This window comes from Clarias gariepinus, chromosome 18, assembly GCF_024256425.1.
Source record: "Clarias gariepinus isolate MV-2021 ecotype Netherlands chromosome 18, CGAR_prim_01v2, whole genome shotgun sequence".
Taxonomy (NCBI): domain Eukaryota; kingdom Metazoa; phylum Chordata; class Actinopteri; order Siluriformes; family Clariidae; genus Clarias; species Clarias gariepinus.
This window is the reverse complement of record NC_071117.1, coordinates 30,223,577-30,250,790: the sequence shown is the minus strand read 5'-3', so window position 1 is coordinate 30,250,790 and position 27,214 is coordinate 30,223,577. Positions and strand designations below refer to the sequence as shown.

At 41.5% G+C, this 27,214-nt stretch overlaps 2 protein-coding genes across 4 annotated transcripts; both read right to left on the bottom strand.

The window, feature by feature from the left end:
- Positions 1 to 6,198: 6,198 nt before the first annotated feature.
- LOC128506573 (probable RNA-binding protein 46) lies at positions 6,199 to 18,699 on the bottom strand. Of its 3 annotated transcripts, none has more exons than XM_053477096.1 (6): positions 14,361 to 14,650; positions 12,805 to 12,952; positions 11,266 to 11,603; positions 11,060 to 11,189; positions 7,239 to 8,066; positions 6,199 to 6,598 (listed from the first exon to the last, which is right to left on the bottom strand). In XM_053477096.1, the coding sequence occupies exons 2-6, from the start codon at positions 12,944 to 12,946 to the stop codon at positions 6,405 to 6,407; spliced, it is 1,632 nt and encodes a 543-aa protein (XP_053333071.1). In that variant the 5' UTR covers positions 12,947 to 12,952; positions 14,361 to 14,650; the 3' UTR covers positions 6,199 to 6,404. The 3 variants fall into 3 exon arrangements, with proteins under 3 accessions (XP_053333071.1, XP_053333070.1, XP_053333072.1); XM_053477095.1 differs by lacking the exon at positions 14,361 to 14,650 and adding an exon at positions 18,073 to 18,699 and having other exon boundaries at positions 6,203 to 6,598; XM_053477097.1 differs by lacking the exons at positions 6,199 to 6,598; positions 7,239 to 8,066; positions 11,060 to 11,189; ... (1 more) ...; positions 12,805 to 12,952; positions 14,361 to 14,650 and adding exons at positions 14,725 to 15,356; positions 18,073 to 18,662.
- An 864-nt stretch (positions 18,700 to 19,563) lies between these two features.
- LOC128506220 (lecithin retinol acyltransferase-like) lies at positions 19,564 to 26,247 on the bottom strand. Its single transcript, XM_053476560.1, has 2 exons — positions 25,558 to 26,247; positions 19,564 to 19,896 (listed from the first exon to the last, which is right to left on the bottom strand). The coding sequence occupies exons 1-2, from the start codon at positions 26,140 to 26,142 to the stop codon at positions 19,744 to 19,746; spliced, it is 738 nt and encodes a 245-aa protein (XP_053332535.1). The 5' UTR covers positions 26,143 to 26,247; the 3' UTR covers positions 19,564 to 19,743.
- Between the last annotated feature and the right edge of the window lie 967 nt (positions 26,248 to 27,214).

Sequence of the window (27,214 nt, the reverse complement as noted above, 5' to 3'; positions counted from 1 at the left end):
GCTCTGAGACTTAGACTTTCATCTTATTTTTAAACATGACTTTTAGAGGTTAAATGGAGAGTCAGTCGTGCTAAAGTGCTCTTCAAACATCTTATGGCATTTATTTAAACAGAAATGAGGATATAAAGAGAAGTCAAATAAAAACAGAACATTTTGGATGTCAAACTGGAATATGTGAAGATGAGTAAACTAAATAAAATGGGACACATACACCACACACACACACACACACACACACACACAGAAGCATGTGATTAGAGAACGGCAGGAGGAAGGGAAGTGAGAATAATAATGGAGTGTGAAATTAAAAATTTTCAGACAGAAAAGACAAAAATGAGACGCTGCCTTGGGGAGGGACGGGAAAATAGACAGAAAGGTAGATGATTGATCTACAGGAGACACAACACACACACACACACACACACACGATCTAACCCTAATAATAAGGCCAAAGGAAACCCGTTTCAGCTGCAGTTTTCCTTCGTGATCCGCGTAAAACCGTCACTGTGGGGACATTTGGGTTTTACTAAAGATATAAATCCATGATTCTTTTTACTTAAACTATATTTAGTAAGTCAGTGCTTAGAGAAGTGAACTCATTAAACACCACCTCAATACCTCAGTGTTAAGGCCGTGTCTAAACACTGCCACTGGGGTTCAGACTGTAAACATCATTTATCACAATAATATTATTACATTAAAACTGTCTAATAAAGTACATTAATACAGTTAAAGATTTGTGTGTGTGTGTGTGTGTGTGTGTAGATGGTTTTGCTGCTTTGATGATTTCATGCGCCAAGCCTGAGCTACTCTAGGTGAATAATTTATCTGCCAGCGCTGTCTGAAAAATTGAAATGGAAATTAAAATCTGAAGCCGAGCTCCATCTGCAGAGTCACTCAGGCAGTGATGTGTGAAGCCACACAGACGTCATAAATACTTCAGGAAGGGTTTACATAAAACCATAAAAAAACTAAACAGATTGGACGTGAACGGAATAAACACTGGTGTTGTATCTCTTGCATAAATATACATAAATGAATTAATTAAATACCTTATCATCACCTAACACAGCAAGCCCCGCCCCTATCTAACAAGCCCCGCCCCTGTCCCGATAACCCACCCCCCTCTGTTATTCCTGCTGTTAACAGATTATGGGCTGAACTTGACTGAGTGATGATGGTAGAATAATTATAAAAGTCTCGACTAAAACAACATGCATGAGGAATCACAAAGGAGTTTTCATCTTCTGCAAAATACTCTCCACACTTTATTGAAGAGTTCACCGAACTGCTATCGATGATTTCCTCCGAGTTTGACTGTTTTGCTATAACAGGGGACTTTAATATTCACATTGATAATGTAGAGATCAATATTACAAAAGACATGATAAGTGTTTTAAACACTTTTGACCTGATTTAGCATGCGCACGGGCGAACACATAATCGTTGACACACTCTAGACTGACTCATCAGTAAGGGTCTAAACATCTCATCCATTATTATAAAGGACGTAGCACTATCTGATTACTTCTGTATTTTATTCAATATATTGATCTGTTACCACTGACTCTAGATCTGTGTCTGTCAGGAAGAGATGCATTAATGAGAACACAAGGCTATAACTTTATGAAGGCTATATCTTTATGAAGGCTATATCATTATGAAGGCTATGTCTTTAACACCCAGCATTTCCGCAGACTCTGTTGATCTTCTCCTTCATTCCTTTAACTCAAAAGTTTGAAATGTTATTGATGATATTTTGCTCCGGAAAAGGTCCGAAAGACGGGCAGACAGAAATCACCATGGAGAAAACTACCAGCAGTTTAGAGTATGAAAAGACGATGTCGAAAAGCTGAGTGGATGTGGCGGAAGACGAAACTTAAAATCCACTATATCTAGCTTTACCTAGCCTTATCTCCAGATGACTACAGCCCCATAGACTCTTTCTGCAAATGCATTGATGAAATTAACAGTTGGATGTGCCATAATTTCCTTCAATTAAACAAGGAGAAAACTGAAGTCATTGCATTTGGAAACAAAGATGAAGTTCTGAAGGTGAATGCATACCTTCACTGGGGTGATTCTGGAGACAGACCTTAGTTTCAGTAGTCATGTCAAAGCAGTAACTAAATCAGCATACTATCATCTCAAAAACATTGCAAGAATTAGATGTTTTGTCTCAAATCAAGACTTGGAGAAACTAGTCCATGCCTTTATCACCAGCAGGGTGGATTATTGTAATGGTCTCCTCACCGGCCTTCCCAAGAAGACCATTAGACAGGTGCAGCTCATCCAGAACGCTGCTGCCAGGATTCTGACTAGAACCAGAAAATCTGATCACATCACACCAGTCCTCAGGTCCTTACACTGGCTTCCTGTAACATTTAGGATGGATTTTAAAGTACTTTTACTTGTTTATAAATAACTTAATGGCCTGGGACCTAAATACATTACAGATATGCTCACTGAATATAATCCTAACAGATTCTCAGATCGTTAGGATCGAGTCAGTTAGAAATACCAAGGGTTCACACAAAACAAGGGGAGTCCGCCTTTAGCCATTACGCTGCCTGCAGTTGGAACCAGCTTCCAGAAGAGATCAGATGTGATAAAACATTAGTCACATTTAAATCTAGACTTAAAACTCATCTGTTCAGCTGTGCATTTATTAAATGAGCACTGTGCTACGTCCGAACTGACTGTACTATTTTATGTTTATCTAATATTTTAAACTTTTATTTTTATTTTAAATAAAATTTTAATTTGTTTTAGTTAGTTTTCTATTTTTATTTTAAATAAAATTTTAATTAGTTTAAAGTTTTATTGCAAACTGTTTTAATTTTTATTTTAAATCAAATTTAAAAGTTTTCTTTAAACTGTTTTATTTTTATTTTAAATTAAATTTTAATTTGTTTTAATTAGTTTTCTATATTTATTTTAAATAAAATTTTAATTAGTTTAAAGTTTTATTGCAAACTGTTTTTATTTTTATTTTAAATCAAATTTAAAAGTTTTCTTTAAACTGTTTTATTTTTATTTTAAATAAAATTTTAATTAGTTTTAATTAGTTTTCTATTTTTATTTTAAATTAAATTTTAATTAGTTTAAAGTTTTATTGCAAACTGTTTTTATTTTTATTTTAAATCAAATTTAAAAGTTTTCTTTAAACTGTTTTGTTTTAATTTTAAATAAAATTTTAATTTGTTTTAGTTAGTTTTCTATTTTTATTTAAAAAAAAAAATTAGTTTAAAGTTTTAATGCAAACTGTTTTTATTTTTATTTTAAATAAAATTTTAATTTGTTTTAATTAGTTTTCTATTTTTATTTTAAATTAAATTTTCATTAGTTTAAAGGTTTATTGCAAACTGTTTTTATTTTTATTTTAAATCAAATTTAAAAGTTTTATTGCTGTGATTATTTTCTTCTCTTTCATGTAAAGCACTTTGAATCACCATCGTGTATGAAATGTGCTATACAAATAAACTTGCCTTGCAGTGGAAAACTCGAACTACTCGAACTAGTAACTTTTATCAGAAAGTAACGCTGTAATGTAACTGATTACTTTTGAATGACAGTCATTTTGTGATGTAATTAGTTACTGTAAAAGGTAACGCCCCCCAGCACTGCTCTCCATATAGCTGAAACCTTCCCTCACCACAGCGAAGCACCTTTCTTATTTAACCCTTTTATTTTTAATATGAAACCACACTGAGCTCTTCAAGCAGGATTAAGGACCTGATGTCTCTGAGCTGCTACTAATATAACAGCTGAACTCCTTCGATTAGTCTCTACTTTGTATTTAAGATCTCAGCTATAAAATCAAAATATTTCTGGAGGTCTAATTTGACGGCTGAGGATTTTGATGCTGTCTGTTGCTGATGAAGCCTCGGCAGTGAGAGAGTCTGAGAATTTATATCAGTCTGTAATAAACATATTTATATTTGTTTTATTTAAACAAATTATATCAGTATGATAAACAACACCGGTCTAAATGGTTTACAATCCTGAAAAAACATGCATCAAAACGTGGAGGAACACCCAGAGTGTGTACGATAAGGTCAGGGTGTCTTTATTATCTGTTATTCACAGACGGTACACTAACCATCTGCAACATAATCCATAATCACGACAATTAAATGATCTGTGTTGTTTATCAAAATAATAAATAATAAATAATAAATCTCTTTTAGGCCCAAAGCTTCTAGCACTCGTCATCAAAACGACTGACATCTCAAAGAGTTACATTTCATTACAGAAGGTTTTTTTATTTTTATGGGTCATTTCTACTCCTCACCTCGTCTCTTCTCTCCATCCCCTCATGTCCTCTCCATGTAATTCCACGTGTTTCGACTTGGCCATTTTTTAAGTAAAGAATGAAAAAAAAATTTATTTGTCTTTTTGCTTCCATCATTAACATCGATAAAAGCCTGCGGTAGTCCAGGTCCAGTCCGTCCAGTTTCTCCTGGTGCACGTGACAGATAGCCACATTATTCAGCCGTGTTTGACTCATTGATGATCTAAATCATGTCTTAACCCTCCTCAGGAAACAGGGACGAAGGGACAGGGACAACAGGGACGACCTGCAGGGCCTCACACTGAAGGAACCCCTCACCTCCCTCACCACCTCCTACATAATGATATCAACATCTGAGATCATTTTAGCCCAAAACAAGGCCGGCTGCACCCGAGCTAGTCTTGATTTTGTCTACCACCGTGTCCATGTCTCCACGCAGCAGTACATTTTCATGCTCAGTCCCCTCTACTGAGTATTTCCTGTGCAGGGTTTTGTAGAACCGGGCTCTGTACACAGACTGGGCGTCGGATGGGCACAGGGCTACAGACTGCCAGTCTAATGTGAGTATGAGGGAGGGCAGTGGGGCGATAGGTTGCAGGTCCAACTTTCTCACAGCAGTTGCTTTTGTTTGTCCTGTATGCTTGTTTCGACATCATGCCTGAAACAACCCGTGTCCTAACGGGCAGGGACGTGTTCAGGTGCTTCAAATCCCACGTCAGGTCTTCAGACATTGCAAGGCTCACCACAGCTTCATCTGATCACTGAGCGCCTGGCAGGCGTGTGAACAGTCCACTTCATCCCTGCAGCTGTGAAGAGCTGAGACATGACAGTGGAGTGCTGCCCCCTACAGGGAGATTAAGGAAATGTTTCTTAGTTCTCAGAACTGTTGAGTCCAGGATCCTGTCCTCAGTGTGGAACTGTTACTGATGATCATTTAAATGATTGTCTTTTTCCAGACAATGTCCCGTCTCGTCTCCTGTGCAGGATCTCGTTCCTCTCACCTGATTAGATCCAGAAGACGTCACCAGTCACATGATGTCTAATTAAATTAATAATATAACCAACAATGATCTAAATGACATGTTTGTGGTAACTCTGTGTCTCCACAGTGTGAAGGAGAATCTGAGAACTAAAAAAACTTTATTCCTCATTTCATCAGTTAAATATTCACTTCACAGATAATCCATGTGTCTGATCGAGACACGTCTCCTCCTATGTGGACGTCTCCTCCTCCCACGTTCTGTGTGTTTAAGTGTATTTACAGATTAATCACTTGGGCAGAACTTCCGGATGACGCTCAGGTCAGTGGTTCTGTCTGCGTTCCGAGTGCTGGTGTGTGTAGTTTCAGTATTAAACCCTGTGTGTGTGTGTACCTTTATTGGATAAAAGTTGTATTTAGTGTAATAAAGTGTATTTATGCTCATGTCAAAATTGTTTTGAGGAGAATTTGATCAACTTTATTCTCTTATTTATTTTTCCTATTAATAATTAGGAGTTAATTTGTTTATGAATGAGGTGTTTGTTTTAAGGAGTCACTGATGATGAAGTCATCCAGCGGTTTCAGTGGATCAGTTCGGGAGCTGGATGATAAAAAATGTCTGTCCTGTAAAGCCGTCCTGATGGTGAATAATCCTAAATTTAGGGAAATCCTCAAATCCTCTATAAGACTTAATAAGATATTTAATCCTGCGGATTATTGTGCTTTATTTTGTATATTTGTGTACATATATATATATATATATGTTTGTCAGACTTAAAAGCATGTTCCTGGAACAGAACTCATCTGTAAGTCTGGGACTCGGGGAATCCTGTTAATGTGTTACAGTTAAAGCAGAGAAAGAATCATTACACAACCATTTAAAAACAAATTGAACTTTTATTAATGGATTAAACATTTAGTCTGATATTTATAATTGATATTTTTAATAATAATAATAATACTGTTTTTTTTTTTTTTTTGCTCTTTAGAAAAAAAGCCTTTTAGAGACACTGAAAACAGCAGATGTAACAATCAGGAAATCCTGCAGAGGAACAAAACAAAAACTGAGTAGACACAAAAAAACAACACAACTGAATAACACCTAGAGGTCATCTCTCGCGCCGTCGCTTGTCAGAAAGGAGACGCGCCGGGAAGGTAGAGCCGAGAGCTCCGGGTGCTGGAGACGGACAGCGGGGGTGAGACTGGAGCCACCGAATACGCTGGGTAAGGTACCGCTCGGCACGCAAACGACAACAAACCTGCCCTCTGGGCCACTGCGGGGGGGGAGAAACTGCTCGGGGAACCTGTGTTGTACAACGAGAGATCTGACACACACACACACACACACACACACACACACACACACACAGGACAGTGTAGATATAATTACTATTAGTCTAGTAGAGACATTTCCACACGTGTTCACTGCTGATCTGCTGCCGGACATCAGAGATCTCATACAGACGCGATCAGACGAGATACGATGAGATATCAGATTGGATCAGACAAGATCAGATTATACATGATTATATCAGACAAGATCAGATTAGATCAGATTAGATCAGACGAGATCAGATGAGATCAGATTAGATCAGATGTACCCTTCTGGGCGGCCGTCAGCTGTCGATGCCACACTGGTTAGTACTAAACCTATAGTGCAGCAATAACACTGAGACTGATGAGCAGCAGAGTCGTATTTTTAAGATTTAAAATTTAAAACATGAATGAATTAAATAAATTAGTAAATAAGTGTTTGAAAGTGCAGCACTAAGCTCTTCATAGTGTAAATAGATACAGTAAAATATGAAAATAAACTTTTCCAGACAAACCCTGCCTTGTGCCTTTTCTCTCGTGTCTGATCTGTGGTGTTTCCAGTTATTCAGTAGAATTCCTAATAAACAAGTCTTTATCTAACATCATGGTGTTTAGCGTTTATGACGCGTGAGAAGGTGTGATCAGACTGACCGAGGTTCCAGAGCGCGTTGTGGGCGGCGAGCTCCTTGGCGTCCTCGAGGACGGTGCAGAGCTTGTTGGGCATGAAGCTGCTGTGTGTGCTGCTGATCACCACCTTGTACACCAGCAGGGTCTTCCCTTCATGGGCGGGGGCGGGGCAGGGGCCCACAGCGGCGGTGTACAGGTAATACTCCGGGAGGGACCAGCCGTTCTTCTGGCAGTAATATTCCAGAAGGGACACGGCGGAGCTCAACTGACTCGGCTTCAGGATCTGCAGACTGATTGGGACCAGACTGGACCCGGGAAGGAACGGGTGCATGCAGCGGTCTCGCTCGACGGAGAACCCGCTACCGAGATGAGGAGACAGGCCGAGGGCGTGAGGGGGGAACCCATCGCTCATCGCTCCGGAGCCCAGGCTGATCCCCGAGTCGTCGTGGTTCTGTATCAGGTGGTGGTCGGACTCGCCGTACAGCGCCGGCGGCGTTCCGTTTTGCGCGGCTCGGGTTCTGAATCGTCGACCCGATTCTTTCTGGACCGGCTTCGCGAGCGTGACCTCGATGCGAGAGCCATCGATGAGTTTGCCATTCATGGACTTTTGAGCGGCGAGCGCGTCCTCGCGGCAGTAGAAGTGGATGAAGGCGTAGTCCGTCAGTTTCTTCACGCGCTCCACGGAGCCGGGCTTCAGACGACCGAACTCCACGTGAAGAGTCTCCTCGCTCGTGTGCAGCATGAGATTACGCACGTAGAGCACACGCACATGCTGCATCGTCTCCTCGTCCACGTCTCTCTCAGGCTCCGCCCAGTCCACCTGAATAGTCTGACCCCACAGCTGGAACGTCCCTGTAACGGAACACACACACACCCACAGATCATAACTCATATTTAATCATAATCAACACTTTGATCATCAACAGTACGTGTTTCATCACTGAGCCGTCCATCAGTAGATTAAATATAAACATCTATAGGGTGTAATTTACACCAGAAAAGTAATAATTAGGTAAAGAAAATCATAAATGTGATTTTAACTTCCAGTCTAATGTCAAAGGCAATATCAACAACTTTATTTTAACAAATGAAGCAGGAAAAATGGGTGAGTGTAATGATGTAAGTGACTCTGACAAGGACGAGTCAGACTCGTATGTCTGGTGTATCTCATGGTGCTCAATCAGACTGGAGTCGGGGGAGTCTGGAGACCATTTTTGATTAGTGAAGTAAATACATTTTCTGAGCAATACGTTCTGTACTACAGGACATTATGTCATCTGGATGATATTTGGATTTAGGTGTGGCTGTGTTTGGAAACGGTGTTGGTTAAACACTACATTAGTGAACTGTGATAGACCTCGACTCGCTCACCACGAACAATCTGATCAATATGAGTTATTCATGTTTTCACACATTCACGGTTATTTCCATAAATTGTATAGTTTTAATTGTGTAAAGCTTCTTCGAGTCAGTGGCCACTGTTTAAAGCGCTGTAGAAATAAACTGAAACTGAAGTGAGACTGAAACTGGATGAGAGGACGAGACTGATGACGCTGAAACTGAAGATTTTGTATTGTTTATAATGTTTGTACAGTTTTTGTAATTAAAACACGTTTTTGTGTGGAACAAAACTCAACATGTTGTCCTCGACCCAATTTGCTGCCACTACCCTCAAAATATAAGAATATTATTGAACTTTTTCCTATTATTATTATTGTTTATAATAAATTACACAACCGCAGCCTGCTTTACACGTTATTAGCCCTCACACCAACAAATTAACACTGATCAACAGTGACCTGGCAACAGGATCAGGGGCACCGGAGGCCCACCCATGCGAGCGGGGACCAAAGGCCCACCCATCCGACCCGACAACTGGACAAACCAGGCTGATCCACGGAGGTCCCAACCCAAAGGATCTGCTGTCAACTTCCTGGTGCCAGACACCACGGCGGCCTTCAGTGGAGAGTCATAATGTTAATGATTTTAAATGGCTAATCTATAGTTATACATGTAAAAAACACTTATTATATGGTGATGTAGGGCTGGACGATATGGCAAAAACTTATATCACGATATATTTCTTAATTTTGGTCGATACGATATAATTTCGATATCGATATGGACAATATTAAAAATCCTCAGGAAAAAACTGCCGAGGACACACACAATGGATGTCTGCAAACTGAATTTACAAAGTCTTGAATACCTCCAGGCTCCTCCTATTAAAATTATATATATATATATATATATATTTTATATATATAATAATATATTTCCATTTAAACTAAAACAGGCTGATTATTCATATAAATTGAAACAACAAACAAACTGCTTTAGCCAGGATAAAGAAACTAAATAAAATAAAAGTGAGCAACAACAAAAACACATTGCTCTGGCCGGAAGATTGTTGAGTGTTAATGACACCCTATGACAGGCTCTAGAGGTTTCTAGAAAGGGGCAAATAGTTTTCCATGGCCCTGCACATGTAGTCAGATTGTTCCACTGGGGTGAAACTGTGCCAGGTGGAGTTACAGCATTTTCAAAATCATACTAACTTTACACTGATCTGAATAACTTTGAATGATGAACTTTTTTTTTTTTTTTTTCTTTGTTTTACAAATATAAACCATTATATTTTCAGTGATACTTTTTTATTTACGTTTTTGTTTGTTATATTTTTATACTAGTATGTGGTTTTAAACATTAATCTCCACTTTAATGATCCAGTGTATTATGATGTGAGATGTGGTGGGCTGCTGGATTCAGCCTCGCTGTCCGTGACTCTAATGTTAGAGCCGTCAAAGCGGAACTGGAACTTTCCTTCACACCAAAGGCAGATTCTGTTCATTTGAAGCAGCATTTACCGCATTTACCTCTAAAGTTTTTTCTTTTTTTCGTGTAACTTTCAGCTCCACCTTTTCATCTTTCTCCTTTTCATTCATTAAAATTATTATTAATTTGCTCAAAAAAATTTGCTGCATCCAGAAAGGATCAGTATCTCTCCCTCCGTAAATTAAAAGTGAAGGTGCGTGTTAACATAAACACGCTGTTAGCTTCTCCACTATATTTTTAATGTTGCTCGTGGTAGCGTAACAGCCCGTTAATTCATGCTGGTGTGTAATAATGAGATGGACAAACTGGTCGGTGCCCCCGTTCTTTTATTTGCTGCATTGTCAGGTTATAGTACAAACGTTCGGGTGGATCCTGCACTTAAATCCAACTAAAAACTACTGAAAAGAAAACAAAACTCTATATCCCAGTTTACATCTCGCATTCGCGTTCACACAAACCGGACCTCATTACCCACAATGCATCTCCCACACTGGACTACACTCCCATAAACAGCTGTCGTAAATCAACCTCTCTCTCCCGCAACAACACGCTCTTTGTCTGCGCCGTCCGTGCGATCAACGCACTCATCCATATGGTTAAGAAAAAGATTCAATATTATGGTTTCTGTCATTTCTTATATATTTGCGTACTGACTGGGCCGGCCCGCGGGGAAAACTCATATCAAAACTCATATCACTGTTATTGAAAAAAATTATATCGTGATATATATATATATATATATAATTATTGTCCAGCCCTATGGTGATGTGTACTATAGTACCACGTGAAGTGGGGAAACACACACCATGTACTGCTCACACATCAACAAATCATTACAACACAGAGATTCCAACGTTATTTAGAATCAATGTATTTTGGCAGTTACCACATCACACACACACACGCGCTGGTATATACTGTACACAATCGTACCTAACCTTCGCTTAGTCCACGTCCTGGCACTGCTGAGGTATGTGTGTGTGTGTGTGTGTGTGTGGTAATGGCGGTACCTGGGATGAGTTTCCTGCGGGCCATGGCGGCGGCTTTGTGAGACTGATACTCCACAAACGCAAAGCCTCGGTTCTTAGTTTTGTCGGTGGCACTGGGGTACACGATAACATCCACCACTCCGTCTGTCACCTGCACACACAGTCACAGCCAACACACTCAGGACTAAAGTAATGGCACCCTGTACCCGATGAACTGAGACCCTGACCTTCATCATCTCCTCTCGGATCTCCTCCTTCTGCTTGTCTTTAGGGATGGAGCCGATGAAGAGGCGACAGTTGTCCAGACTCACACACACGCCGATGAACTTCCCCGGTCGTACCTCGTGGTTGTTGAGGAGGGTGATGGAGTGCTGCGCCGCTTCTCGGGTGGTGTACATGACGAAGGCGTACCCGCGGTTCTCTCCGCTGAACTCCATCATCAGCCGGAACTCATAGATGCGTCCCGCGCGCTCGAACAACGGCACCAGCTCGTCCTCGTACATATCTCTGGGGATTTTCCCCACAAACACCTCACAGCCTCGGGGAGGAGGAGGACCCGTCCAACCTGGGACACAAACACAAGAAACACTAATGTCTCCAACGTCTCCAAACACCTCACGTCACACCTCTAACATCATCGCCTAATTCTGGTCCTCGTGATTACAGAAATAAACACACAGACATTAATATAAATAGGGTCGCTAAATGGCAAGGAACATAAACTACCTGTGTGTGTGTGTGTGTGAGAGAGAGTGTGAGTGTGTGTATTAAAAAACAATCAATAATTCTTTGTGTAAGAAAAACTACATGTCTAATATGAGCTGTGAGTAGGACAGTGTCATATCAGTGAGGATGTGGTACTACACAGGCTTTCCATGGTTACGCAGTAACACACACACACACACACACACACACACACACACACAGTGTATAATCTGATGATTAAGTCACTAACTCTAAAGTTGCAATATAGAAATTAATTAATTTACATCTATTTTCATTCTTTACCCAATCAGTGTACTCACTCCTCTCAGGACACTCACACTCCCTCTGGAATCCTAATCCTAATCCTAAATTACACACAAGCACCCCCGGCTCTCGCCTAAGAGACGCCACTGAAACGTTTTACTAGGCTTTTTAATCCGCTTCTCCTCTAAACATCTTAAACTGCTGCTTAGAATCTGCACACATTCCTCACTTTAATCTGTTTTTATTTTTTTTTGTCTTTCCGTCTCTCTCTCTCTATCTATTCTTTTAGGAAGATGTGCATAAAGACTGTCAGGAATGACCACTAGAGGGCGCCGTGTGCCCGGAAACTACATTTAGGCAGGACTCCAATTCCCAGAATGCCTCTCACTCAGACAGGTGATGACTACACTCACCTTAGCAGAGTATGTTGATGACTTAAGTTATAAATACTCATTTCTTGAGTTCAGTCTCGTGTTGTATCTGTTCTGATTAATCCTACTGTTGATTTATGCTGTTTGTACTGTTTTCTTCTGCCATGGTTCAGGTTTTAGTTCTCTTGTGGTCATAGCATGATGTTTGATATTTCTTTCTTAAACTCCTCTGCTCTGTGTCTCGCCTGCTGAACCCCACACGTGACAAACGCTAATATTTCACAGTGGTGTGAGTGTGTTTAAACTTAGAACAGTAACGCTCCTAACACACTCTATATAAAATCCTCAACAAACAGAAAATCGTTTCCTTATTTAATTTTTATAAGTAATAAGACCTCCTCCCCCTGATGGTGTTTAGAGTCTGACCTGGTGGTGGACCTCCGTACTTCCTCTGCCCGTTCTCCTGGATCATGCTGTAGCCGGTCTTCTCCATCAGGGCGAGCAGCGCAGCTTCAGTGGAGACGGCTGTCTGACTCCCTCCACACTCATCTGTACTACTCTCACTCATCTCCACCTAATAACATACACACACACATAGACATTAGAGCAATTATAATCAATCAGACAAACATTAATCCTGAATCCCAGAACTTATAGGATCCTAATAGGGTTTTAAAGCCTAACCAGGTGAACTCAGATTTAACCTGGAGTTCTGTGTAACAAACTGAGTCAGCTGCACTCTGTAAGCGTTATGTGATAATGATGACTGTACGCCGGATCGCTCGGTCTTTGTGTGGATGGTGTTTGGTATACAGGACTGATAAAGGGGGTTTGAATGAGCCGGGATCAGTGGGCGGCTTCACGCACAGGGAATTCAGAAATCCTAATTTAGGTTACAAACTGTATGGTGTGAAACTACTCATTTTAAAGTGAACACCTTAACAACGGTTTATCGTTTTGCCGGAAGCAGACAAGCATGATTACCCATCAGTCCCTTAGCCGCGCCGAAGCACATTAAAAGATGGAGCAACAGGACGATAACGATACTGTGACACACACTTTCTTAATAACAATAAAAACAGTGGCAACAGAAAGGCTGGTTACAGCAATGCATCCTTCAAAAAGCACACGTCTCCAGTCTGATTACATCATAGTGTCAGGACTAATACCCCGGCGATGGCGGCTGACTTTCACCTGAAAAATAAAGACGTAGCGGTGTACACGAAACTCATCCCCAGTCGATGGTGGACACGGGACCGGAGGATATTAAAAATAAATATAATATTCTAATATAATACATAAATAAAATGAGAAAATAATCATTATTTGTAAAAAAAATTATACTAATAATTTAAATTAATAATTTGTAAGACTTCTTCATGTATAGTACTCAATAATTTAATGTTTCATATTAATCTTATAAATTATTCACACGGTCGTTCAAGAGCTTCATACATTTAACTATCACATGTTTTGAAATCTATTAGATTTTATTTCGGTTTATATGCGATATATTTTATGTCAGGGGTGTAACCATGTCAGCAACAGGTTACCATGGTAACGTGGGCAACTCAGATACCTGTCACTGCTAATTCCACACACCTGATATAAGAAACTGAGAATAAATCGAAATACCATCAGATACACTACAGAGCATATGATACTGGTGTGTGTGTGTGTGTGATGAGGGCCCTGGTGCTCCTCCTGCTCACTGCGCACGCGCTCCTGCTGCTCCTGAGGTAACCGCACTGTTAGCGGCTAACGGCTAACTTACACTACAGGTTTATCACACAATTAATTACCGAAACGGCGAAAACACCCGGAAAATATATCACCAAATATAAATAAAAATATATCGATATATAAAATGTATATCGAATCAATTTAAACTGAATGGACAGTTTGGAGGTTGACTTAGTTCAGAAGTTAGCTAACTGTTACAAAGATTAACCGAAAATAAATAAATAAACCTGCCTGGTTACCTGAGAGATGTTATTCTTGAGAGTTCGACTGATTAATGAAGGAGTTTAATAAAATAATTAAAGTGAAATGACGGAGTATTGAGGGTTACTGTACACACTGAGTATAGCGAGAGTACTGCTGCAGTCCTGAGGAGCGCGAGACAGACTGTGACGCGACAGCGCGCGCGCGCACACACGCCAGCGTGCGGACCGATAGACCGCCGCGTGCAGTTCGCGCGCTGTTCATACGGGCGCATGCGCACTAATCACCCGCACTTTTCACTCCTGTACTTCAAGCACGCGCGCTTCCGGGTTTAGTGATTAGAGTAGAGTAGGAGTTGATGTTTCAGCACATAACTATTAATAACACACACACACACACACAGAACGTCAACATACTTTTATTTAATTAATCCAAAATTAGACACACTGGGGTTGAAAAATACATCTTTATATAAAGACAGAAATACAGTTTATTTATTTACATTGACACAGTTCTTATGGTTTATTTCCTAATGTACATGTTCTCTATAAACCATACACACACATCGGCTAGGTGAAGAGACGCGAACATATCACACACCCCAATACCCCAGACCATCAGACCTGTAAGTGTACAGTACACCAATAAACTGCTTCAGATCTTCTCACCTAAGGTTCAGTGCTTACACTCGATCTGGAACGTTCCATCAGCACGCTGTAGATTTTATTCTCTACTCTACAGTTACGCTGTACATCAGCAGGGAGACGAACACAGTCAGAACTTCCTATCTACAGTACAGTGTTTAGTAAGAACAATGCAGTGAAGGACGGTGAGGTTACTCCACCCCGGGCTGTGGAACCCTGAGGAGAGAGAGCGGGTCACGACGCCATCCATATGGTGAAGGGAACGATCAGTGTGAATAACACTCCCCATACAGACACACTGCCCAGATACACCACCATGAACACACACACCACCAGGCTGAGGAGCGAGCTGGTCCTGCTGAACACCGTCTTCCTCACACACTTACAGAACTGCAAACAGAGCAGAGGGATAGAGATGGGGGGAGGGGGGGTTATGACCTTTAATTCATATTTCACATGCAGAAAATACAGGGTGTGTGTGTGTGTGTGTGTAATGATTAATTACCCTAAAATAAATGTAGCATTATTAGACACTAACATTTTCTGTTCCATGACTTTGGTACAGTTAGTCTCTTTCCTCCTGATAATTATATACATATACATAATTAATACACCTCTTACTGGGCCAGGGGTATCTTAGTGGTTAAGGCATTGGACTACGGTTCGGAAGATCGAAGGTTCAAACTCCACAACCACCAAGTTGCCACTGTTGGGCCCTTGAGCGCAGCCCTTAACCCTCAACTGCTCACATGTGTAATGAGAAAAAAAAAATGTAAGTCGCTCTGGATAAGAGCATCTGCCAAATGCCCAAATGTAAATGTACTGTAATAAACACTTTAAGTACTTTTTAGTATGACTACTAAGTCATGAAGGAAGTCAGAAAAAAAAACATATACAATAATAATAAGATAATATTTAAACTACTAAAATTCCACACTTTCCTAGAAGCACCTGGTGAAGTAGACAGTCAGGATTACAAACCAGAACACTGGGTGGCGATAAAACTCCTCTCTGATGCTCTAAAGCACATCACAACATCTCACATGATATTTATTTTTAAGGTCTTATCATTATTACTATTTAATCCTGATGTCAATAACGTCATGAAATCACTGAGTAATAAAAAGTAAAATGTAAAGTGTTTCATCAGTGCAATGTCCTGAGATAAAAGCGAATATTGATTATTGCTCACAATAGAACTACTGTATTTACAGAGACGCACTAACGTTATAAAATAATGCTGTAATGATGGGGGCGAGTGAGACTTACTTTAGAATTAAAGGTCCAAAGTGTGAGACCAAATACTGATCTGTGGGGAGAGCAGTGAGGAGCTGATATTAGGGCATGATCAGAAAAGCCCCCGGTGCTGGACATGTGTGCCTCCTCTAACTCTAAGTAGATGTCACTGTTTAGTTCACATTTTGCCTTCGTGTTATCTAAAGTAAACAAATCCACAGAGACCATCCTGGATCAGACCGACCTGAGAGAGCATCAAAACCATGGAGATACGTACAGTGTGATTCACAGTGTGCAGGAACTGCTGGAGAACCTCATGAAGCTGCTGAACACTGAAAGACCTCTTCTTGTGTCTTAACGTTAGAGTAACTCACCATAACAACTAAATGTTCTGCAGATCTTAACAGCGACAAACAATCAGGTGAAGTGAACCCTGGCAGGTTCTGCCCCACGGCAGCGAGGTCGTTCTGCCCCACAGTGCTGTTTAGTGAGTATCGACCCGGCACAGACAGAACACTTTCACTTTCAGAAATGTATGTTGTACATTCTGTTTAGCCTTAGTTTGCTCACTAAACTTCCTGTACACACACACACACACACACACAGTACAGTGTCTTTACAAGTTTGTGCCTGCACACCGATGAGAAGGTTGGGGGTTCAGCACCACCAAGGCAAACTTCTGTGAAGCTAAAAGGTGTTTAACAAATACAACAGAACTGAACATATTTATCAGGTAAAGTCCTCAGTGTAAAAGGAATGATCAAAAAGGAGTGATAAAGAGAAATTTATTAGCTAGACAAAACAATCTTTAGGTCTTCAAGTGTAATTAAGAAAATTGAACATTGAGACATTTGATTTATGATATATTCAACAGTAAAATATCTGACGTGTCTCCACTTGACTTCAGTTCAGTTTAAGGTGAAATGACTCACTTTCTGTCCTGCCTGTTACATTTCATAATCCCTACATGGAGAGTTAGTTTCATTTTCATCAAAGCAGAACTTCAGATTATACTTAAATGTCCTTAAAATATACTTAAAAAGAGGAAGAAACTATTTCAGATATTTGACCTTGCTGTGAACTTGATGAAACACAATCAGTTCATCTTCAGGTTGGAGCGATGAGTCTGACAACACGCAGTCAGGAACACAACACAGACATTAAAGTCTAAAGGAACGTCTGATGTCTGAGATCAGTGTCCAGTGTTTCAGGACAAACAAGAGCAGAGCTGCACACGTCTGTTCCACACGTTCTGTTCATCCAGATTCACCGAGCGCTGGGTTTGAACTCACTGTCTCTCATCAAGAACATGAGATTCTGAGATTTAAGAACATATTACATACTGTACGCTGCTGCAAAAACACAAACTTTAATTCATTAGACACGTTACTGTTGGTTTTTAGTTCAGTTTAGTTCAAAAGTTATTTTTATCATTAAACTATAAATATCAGTCAAGAGGATCTCAGGTCTCACACGTGATCATCTGGAAAATTTCTGAAATGCCGTTCTACTTGTTACCCTTTGCACGTGTGGACTCCAGTAAACACGTGTGACGTCATAAATAATGTTATCATAACCTGAGAATATGTGAGGTGACTAAAACTGTAAAAAACTGAACAGCTGGGAGAAAAAAGATGAATTTGTGTAAAGTTGATGCGATATAAAATATAAAGATGACTTAAATGTGTGAATCTAATGCAAACTAAAAGCTAAATGCTTTAAATCTTAAAACTGAAACTAAAATGATATAATAACTGTTATGGACACTTCAGTACTTTAGTCCCAAACAAAGTGTCCATGTGAGAGTAAGACGCGGTGGTGTGAGAGGTTCCTCAGCCTGGGGTTTGTGTTGTACTGTATAACGAGGTACCTGGTAGGTCTGGAAACTCATGCTGGTTCCGTATCTGCAGAACATGACGTAATGTTCACAGTTGAACCAGAGCAGACTGTAGCTGACGGATCCCAGCAGCCTCTCCGCGCGCCCGGCCACTTCCTCGCCCCGCAGCGGCGGCCGGCCGCACACCCCGTCCATGCTGTTCACCAGAATCTCGGCTCCGTACGCAAAGTCCTCCACGGAGTCCACGCGGACGCTGGCCTTTTTCGCGATCACGCCCAGAATCAGCCGGTCGTTGGTCACCATCTTGGAGACGGCGCTCTCGTCGGCGGAGATCAGCGGCAGGATGTCAGGAATGAGGTGAGCCACGCGGTTGTTGCCCAGGTAGATCCCAAAATGTGTAAAGAGCGTTCTGGGAACCTCCAGGAGATCCCCGCGCTTAAACAGCGAGAGGTCATAGGTGCCTGCTTTCGGCTTCTGCTTGTCCTCGATCAGCGCGGTGAACAAACTGCTGAGGAGCTGCAGGAGGAACATGGTGTGAGAGTGGAGCGCGCGTCCGAGAGGCCGGGGAGGTTTTATATCCAGGCTGAGGGGGGGCGTGTGAGGATTACTGACCCCGACCTATTCTCATACAGATTTATAGAAAAGAATGTCACATGTCTAGAGAAACACAATACACAATGGGCGACTCAACAACCAAGCAGCTTCACACCGCTGCGCGCCAACGCCAGGAAAAACAAGAACGAATCTTGCAGAAACAGAAATCGCTTTCTATTTTCGGTGGAGGTCAGGTGGTGCAACCGTGAACTCTCAGAGATCTGTGTGGAAATCTAAACACTTACTGTTACACAACGTGACCCACTCTGAGGAAATCTATTACACAACTCTATAACTCTCACAAGCTTTAATTAATACTCACACTGTTACAAACTAAATAAAGTAAACCTTCAGGACAGTAAACACTTGTTTATGTTTCGTAGTTAAATTAGATATTCATTCAAATAGTCTCGACACTTTTACATCAATGTGAAATAAATCGTTCCACTAAGATTTTTTCTTAGTCCTTTACGTGTTGCAGCGATTTTATTTAATAACAAAACTTATAAATTCATACAAAGGCATTAAATTCTGATTTATACATCTGAACTCAAACATTAAAGACTTTCACAACCTGTACACTGTTCATACAGTTGTCCATTTACCTCTGATTTACTTCCAACACACACACACACACACACACACACACACACACACACACACACACACACACACACACACACATTGTACCAGGACATGTAAAGGCGTGAGTGCACATGGCTAGTTTTTGGCTCGCTGCATTGAGACGACACTGAAGCTCCACGTGTCTGGCCTTTGCTCAGAAGTTTATGGAATATGTTTATTTTATTGCTCCCGATTATATTCTATTACGCGCACACACACACACACACACACACACACACACACACAGTGTGAATTTCCCTGAGATGAATAAAGTGATTCGTCTCTCTGATGATAAGAGGCTGAGAATCTGTTTTGAACATTTATTAATGTTAACGGGACAGAGTACAAAAACATGTGACACACACACAACTGGTAAACTAAAATAAACGTATTGAGATATTAGAGCAGCACCGAGTCACTGACAGTACAGTTTAGTGACATCTCTCGTCCACACACACACACACACACACACACACACAAAGTCTCTTATCCCAGCATCCAGACGATGAAGGTGATGGTGAGGACTGGAAGTGCAGTGGTGACGGAGAATCCCAGTAACATCACACAGAAAATCCCAGTGACTGCAGTGACCAGGACCGTCCTCTGGTCCCGGATCACACACTGCACACACTCGCAGAACTGCAGAGGAGAAAAGTGTTAGTGTGTTACAGGACTGAGTTCAGAACTCTCACACAGGCGCGCGCTCTCACACACTCTCACACACTCTCACAAAGCTGTTTGGAAAGATGTTTGTGTGAAGTTATTTACAATGAAGATGTTCAAATGAACCTTGTGTGTAACTGTGTGTTTATTTCTCACTAAGTCGATTCAGGATCTTCAGCTCGGCTTCCATCAGGAGACTCACAGAAACAACCTGAAATACCCCCTCACCACAGTACCGTTGGAGTACCGTTACACCACAGTACCGCTAGAGTACCGTTACACTACTATTCTCACCACACTATAACCTTACACTACAGTACCGTTACTGTACCCTAACACTACAGTACCCTTACACTACAATACAGTTACAGTACCCTTACACTACAGTACCCTTACACTACAGTACTGTTACAGTACCCTTACAGTACCCTTACACTACAGTACCCTTACTCTACAATACAGTTACAGTACCCTTAGACTACAGTACCGTTACAGTACCCTTACACTACAGTACCCTTACACTATAGTACCGTTACAGTACCCTTACACTACAGTACCCTTACACTACAGTACCGTTACAGTACCCTTACACTACAGTACCCTTACTCTACAATCTAGTTACAGTACCCTTACACTACAGTACAGTTACAGTACCCTTACACTACAGTACGCTTAGACTACAGTACCCTTAGACTACAGTACCCTTACACTACAGTACCGTTACAGTACCCTTACACTACAGTACCCTTAGACTACAGTACCCTTAGACTACAGTACCCTTAATCTACAATACAGTTACAGTACCCTTAGACTACAGTACCCTTAGACTACAGTACCCTTACTCTACAATACAGTTACAGTACCCTTAGACTACAGTACCCTTACAGTACCGTTACAGTACCCTTACACTACAGTACCCTTACACTACAATACAGTTACAGTACCCTTACACTACAGTACCCTTACTCTACAATACAGTTACAGTACCCTTAGACTATAGTACAGTTACAGTACCCTTACAGTTCCCATTACAGTACCCTAAAGTTCCGGCAGTAGAACAGAACCGCTCCTCCTCATCTTTTGAGTGTAAGGTGTGTACCTAACTGACTGTACCATACACACACACACACACACACACACACACACACACACACACCATCATACACACATACACACACACCATCATACACACATACACACACACCATCATACACACATACACATACCATCACACACACCATCACACACACCGACAAACACTATCACTCACACACACCGGGGTCAGCCTGCGGATCGACAAGGTACACACACACTGACACTCACACACTAATACACACTCACATTCATACAGACACACAACAAAGCAGAGCATGCTCACTGTTCCCGTGTCACAGCACAGGAACCTGCAGGAGTGTATGTATGTGTGTGTGTGTGTGTGTGTCTGTGTTTATGTTTGTGTGTATGTGTGTGTATGTTTGTGTGTATGTGTGTGATGGTTTGTGTGTGTCCGTGTGTGTCAGTACCCTGTCGGTCTGCAGGCTGACCCTGGTGTGTGTATGATGTGATGTGATGTGAGTGTGTGTGTGTGCGTATGATGTGATGTGATGTGTGATGTGATGTGTGATGTGATGTGTAGCTAGTCCTCCTGGATACAGCTACATACACCAGCCTCGGTTAACTGGTAGAGGAGGAGGCGTCGCAGTTATTCACAATAATAATTTGACTATTGTACAAAAACACGGACACAAATTTAATTCATTTGAAATTCTTTATAGTAACATAAGTGTATTTAACTATATTAAGTCAGCTCAGTCGATCCCGCTAACTGTCATTTACAGACCTCCAGGGCCGTACTCTGAATTTCTTAGTGAATTTGCAGATTTCCTTTCAAATCTAGTCGTTTCTGTAGACAAAGTGTTAATTGCTGGAGATTTTAATATTCATTTTGAAAACCCAGAAGACCCTCTGAGAACTGCATTTATGTCTATACTGGACTCGGTAGGAGTAAATCAGTATGTAGTAGGACCCACTCATAAAGCAGGTCACACTTTAGATTTAATAATATTATTTGGATTAAGTATAAGAAATTTATTCACAATACCACTATCTGAAGTTATCTCAGATCACTATCTTGTCTCAATTCAAGTGTGTCACAATAATAATGTACACACAGCGCCGCGCTACCGTATGAAACGTACATTCACATCAACTACCAAACAGAGTTTTATCAGTAATCTCCCAGAGTTCCCAACTTCGATTAGATCGCCGTCTGACCCCACAGAACTCGATCAGGCGACTGAATATTTAGAGTCGACATTTCGCTATACCTTAGATAATGTAGCTCCAGTCAAAAGAAAAATTATTAGAGATAAGAAACTTGCTCCCTGGTATAACGATCACACGCGCACTTTAAAACAGACCACTCGGAAATTAGAACGTAAATGGCGTCAAACTAAATTACTAGTATTTCAAATAGCATGGAAGGAGAGCATCCTGAACTACAGAAAAGCTCTTAGTGTAGCTAGATCAACATATCTCTCAACTCTTATAGAAAATAACAAAAATAATCCTAGATTCTTATTTAATGCTGTAGCCAAATTAACCAGAAATAAGACCACTGGAGAAATCTCCACAACAACATCATGCAATAGTGAGGACTTCATGAACTTTTTTAATAATAAAATTGTAAATATTAGGCATAAAATTGAGGTTTTGAAACCGAACAATGTAATTGATGCAGATGTTAATCTAGCCATGTCAGATCAGAACCTAGAATACTTTACTCCTCTTGAAGAGAATGAACTAATTTCACTCATCTCTTCTTCAAATTCATCAACCTGTATATTAGATCCTGTACCGACACATTTTCTTAAACAGATAGTACCAGCAATAGTAGAACCCCTGTTGAGAATAATTAATTCTTCACTCAGCATTGGATATGTTCCAAAATCTTTTAAATTAGCAGTTATCAAACCAATAATTAAGAAACCTGACCTCGACCCCTGTCAGCTGTCTAGTTACAGACCAATATCAAACCTCCCCTTTATCTCTAAGATTCTGGAAAAGATAGTAGCGGAGCAGCTATGCTCATATATACATAGAAATGGCATACATGAACTGTATCAGTCAGGATTTAGGCCTCATCACAGTACAGAGACAGCGCTCGTTAAAGTAGTAAATGACATTCTATTGGCCTCTGATCAGGGTTGTGTAACTATGCTTGTACTACTTGACCTCAGTGCAGCTTTTGACACCGTTGATCACGCTATTCTTCTTCACAGATTAGAAAATGTAGTGGGAATTAAGGGTACAGCCCTCTCCTGGCTCAGATCCTATCTGACCCATCGTTATCAGTATGTAGACTTAAATGGTGATTATTCTGCATGTTCTCTAGTGGAGTTTGGCGTTCCGCAGGGTTCAGTTTTAGGTCCACTGCTTTTTTCCCTTTACATGCTTCCTCTGGGCAACATAATCCGTAAGCATGGTATTAGTTTTCATTGTTATGCTGACGATACACAGTTATATGTCTCAGCAAAACCTGACGAGAAAAAACAGCTTACTAAAATTGAGCAATGTGTGCAGGACATAAGAAATTGGATGCTAATTAACTTCCTTCTGCTAAATCCGGATAAGACAGAAGTTCTAGTCATAGGACCGCATACAGCCAGGAGTAAAATTTTAGATCACACCGTAACTTTAGATGGCCTTTCTGTTCCATTAAATGCAACAGTAAAAGACCTTGGTGTGATTATTGATTCCAGCCTTTCATTTGAAGCACATGTAGATAATATTACCAGGATAGCTTTTTTTCACCTCAGAAATATTGCCAGAATAAGAAATTTATTGTCGCTAAACGATGCAGAAAAACTAGTTCATGCTTTTATCACCTCTAGGTTGGACTATTGTAATGCCTTACTGTCTGGTTGTTCAGCTAAAACCTATTTATTTAGCCAAGCATTTTTATAAATAGATTTGCCATAGGTAAAGGAGCAGATCTGGGGGACTCATGGACGTAGAGTATTATGGTGAACTGGTATGTTTGGATGCTGTCTTCCTCACTCTCATTGATCACTCAGGTTTGCTGACGGTGAGGTGATTGTTTGCTTTACATGTCAGGAAGCCCTCATGTTTGTGTTTCCTTCTGGCTCTCCCTTTTAGTTATGCTGTCATAGTTAGTCCTGCCGGAGTCTCTGCTTGCACTCTACAGTTAATATACATTCACATTATACATTGTGTGACTGTGACCATACCTAACTGCCATCTCTCCTCTTCTTCTCTTTCCCCCCCTCTTTCTTTTTCCTCTCTCCTCCTGTCTCCCCCTTTCACTCTTTCTCTCTCTCTCTGTCGAGCTACACATGTCGTTCCTGAGCTGCCAGTAATCCAGACTCCCTCTGCCCTCCGGACCTGTCTGACCCATCCTGGTGCCCCGCTTCTGGCTGAAGATCTCGTCACATGGATGCCCCGTGTGTCTCTCTGGGATGCGTCTGGCGTCTGGGAATGATGCTTTCTACCTAGAAAATGGTTCTGGCCTTGACTGGTGTTGGCAACTGTTTCTCTGGGGACTTGACAGTTCGATAGTTCATGACTGGAACTTTTTACATGTCTACCTGAGTCTTCAATAACTACCTGGACTCCATAGTAACATCAATTAACATCAGCTATTATAGCTGAACTGCCTCCCACCCTACACACTGTATGAATGCAGATCATTTACTGCTTTCTGTTTCACCCAGATGAGGATGGGTTCCCTGTTGAGACTGGTTCCTCTCAAGGTTTCTTCCTATTATCATCTCAGGGAGTTTTTCCTTGCCACTGTTGCCCTCGGCTTGCTCACCAGGGACAAACTGACCATTTTGATTCATACAAATTCACATTTCATACAAACTTAAATAATTCTTTTGACTGTGTAAAGCTGCTTTGCGGCAATGAAAATTGCTAAAAGCGCTATACAAATAAAATTGAATTGAATTGAGTGTGTGTGTGTGTGTGTGTGTGTGTGTGTGTATGATGTGATGTAGTGTGTATGATGTGATGTGAGTGTGTGTGTGTGTGTGTATGATGTGGTGTGTGGATGTGTGATGTGGTGTGGTGTGTGTGTATGATGTGATGTGTGTGTGTGTGATGTGTGTATGATGTGGTGTGATGTGATGTGTGTGTGTGTGTGATGTGTGTATGATGTGGTGTGATGTGATGTGTGTGTGTGTGTGTGTGTATGATGTGGTGTGATGTGATGTGTGTGTGTATGATGTGATGTGAGTGTGTGTGTGTATGATGTGGTGTGATGTGATGTGTGTGTGTGTGTGTGTATGATGTGGTGTGTGTGATGTGTGTGTGTGTGTGTGTGTATGATGTGATGTGATGTGATGTGATGTGATGTGAGTGTGTGTATGATGTGTGTGTGTGTGTGTGTGTGTATGATGTGGTGTGATGTGAGTGTGTGTGTGTGTGTGTGTGTGATGTGGTGTGTGTGATGTGTGTGTGTGTGTGTGTGTGTGTATGATGTGATGTGATGTGATGTGGTGTGTATGATGTGAGTGTGTGTGTGTGTGTATGATGTGATGTGATGTGAGTGAGTGTGTGAGTGTGTGTGATGTGTTGTGATGTGTGTATGTGTGTATATATGATGTGTGTCAGTACCTTGTCGGTCTGTAGACTGAGCCCGGTCCCGTACCGACAGTAGGTGACGTAATGCTCGCAGTTGTTCCACAGTAAACTGTACCGGACGGCGCCGACCAGCCTTTCCGCCGTGCGCGCGACCTCCTCGTTGGGCGCGGGCGTCACGCCGAGCGCGCCGTCCATGGAGTTGACGAGAAGCACGCGCGCTCCGTACACGAAGTCCTCGAGCGTGTCCACGCGCACGGCGGCCCTGCGGCACAGCACGCCGAGCACGAGCCGCCCGTTACTCACCACGGAACGCGCGCGGTTCGGGTCACGTGTGAGCAGCGGCAGAATGTCGGGGATGAGGTGCGCCACGCGCCCGCCGCCCAGGTAGATCCCGAAGTGCACGAACAGCGTGCGGGGAACCTCCAGTAGATCCCCGCGCTCCAGCGCCGCCGCCGTCACCCCCCCGGTCACCCCCTCCGTCACCCCCTCCGTCCTGTCCGTCCTGTCCGCGCGCCGCTGCCGCCGCCGCCCCTCCGCTCCCGGGGTCACGGCGCTGAGGAAATCCACGCGCGCGAGCAGGAGGGCTTTCTGCACCAGCAGCAGCACCGAGTCCAGCATCGTGTCTCCACACAGGAAGTAGCGCCTCCGCTCCCCGGGCCTCCGGGCCTCCGGGCTCTCCTCACCGTGACGTCACAGACAGCAGGAGGAACGCGGGCGGAGACACACACACACACACACACACACACAGGGTTTTACACCAACACTTGGGTTTTAGTTCAAGTACTGGAGAAACAGATGCGTCTTGATACATCTAAACACAAACACACACACCTAAACACAAACATCTAAACACACACACACACACACCTAAACACAAACACCTACCACAAACATCTAAACACACACACACACACACCTAAACACAAACACCTACCACAAACATCTAAACACACACACACACACACCTAAACACAAACACCTAAACACAAACACACACCTAAACACAAACATCTAAACACAAACATCTAAACACAAACACACATCTAAACACAAACACACACACACACACACATCTAAACACAAACACCTACCACAAACATCTAAACACACACACACACACACCTAAACACACACACACACCTAAACACACACACACACCTAAACACACACACACACATCTAAACACAAACACCTACCACAAACATCTAAACACACACACACACACACACACACACACACCTAAACACAAACACCTAAACACAAACATCTAAACACAAACAAACACACACCTAAACACACACACACACCTAAACACACACACACCTAAACACACACACACCTAAACACAAACATCTAAACACACACCTAAACACAAACATCTAAACACAAACAAACACACACCTAAACACAAACATCTAAACACAAACACACACACCTAAACACAAACATCTAAACACAAACACACACACCTAAACACAAACATCTAAACACAAACACACACACCTAAACACAAACATCTAAACACAAACAAACACACCTAAACACAAACATCTAAACACAAACAAACACACACCTAAACACAAACATCTAAACACAAACACACACACCTAAACACAAACATCTAAACACAAACACACACACCTAAACACAAACATCTAAACACAAACAAACACACACCTAAACACAAACA

Excerpts from the sequence above, each read along its gene's own strand:
- LOC128506573 (XM_053477095.1), bottom strand. The coding sequence starts at position 18,570 with ATGTTCCTCCTGCAGCTCCTCAGCAGTTTGTTCACCGCGCTGATCGAG. Across the intron at positions 12,953-18,072 it reads TGAGTTTCCAGACCTACCAG|GTGGAGATGAGTGAGAGTAG; the intron begins GTACCTCGTTAT and ends GTATGTTATTAG. Across the intron at positions 11,604-12,804 it reads GTACGGAGGTCCACCACCAG|GTTGGACGGGTCCTCCTCCT; the intron begins GTCAGACTCTAA and ends TTTGTGTCCCAG.
- LOC128506220 (XM_053476560.1), bottom strand. The coding sequence starts at position 26,142 with ATGCTGGACTCGGTGCTGCTGCTGGTGCAGAAAGCCCTCCTGCTCGCG. Across the intron at positions 19,897-25,557 it reads TCAGTCTACAGACCGACAAG|TTCTGCGAGTGTGTGCAGTG; the intron begins GTACTGACACAC and ends TCTCCTCTGCAG.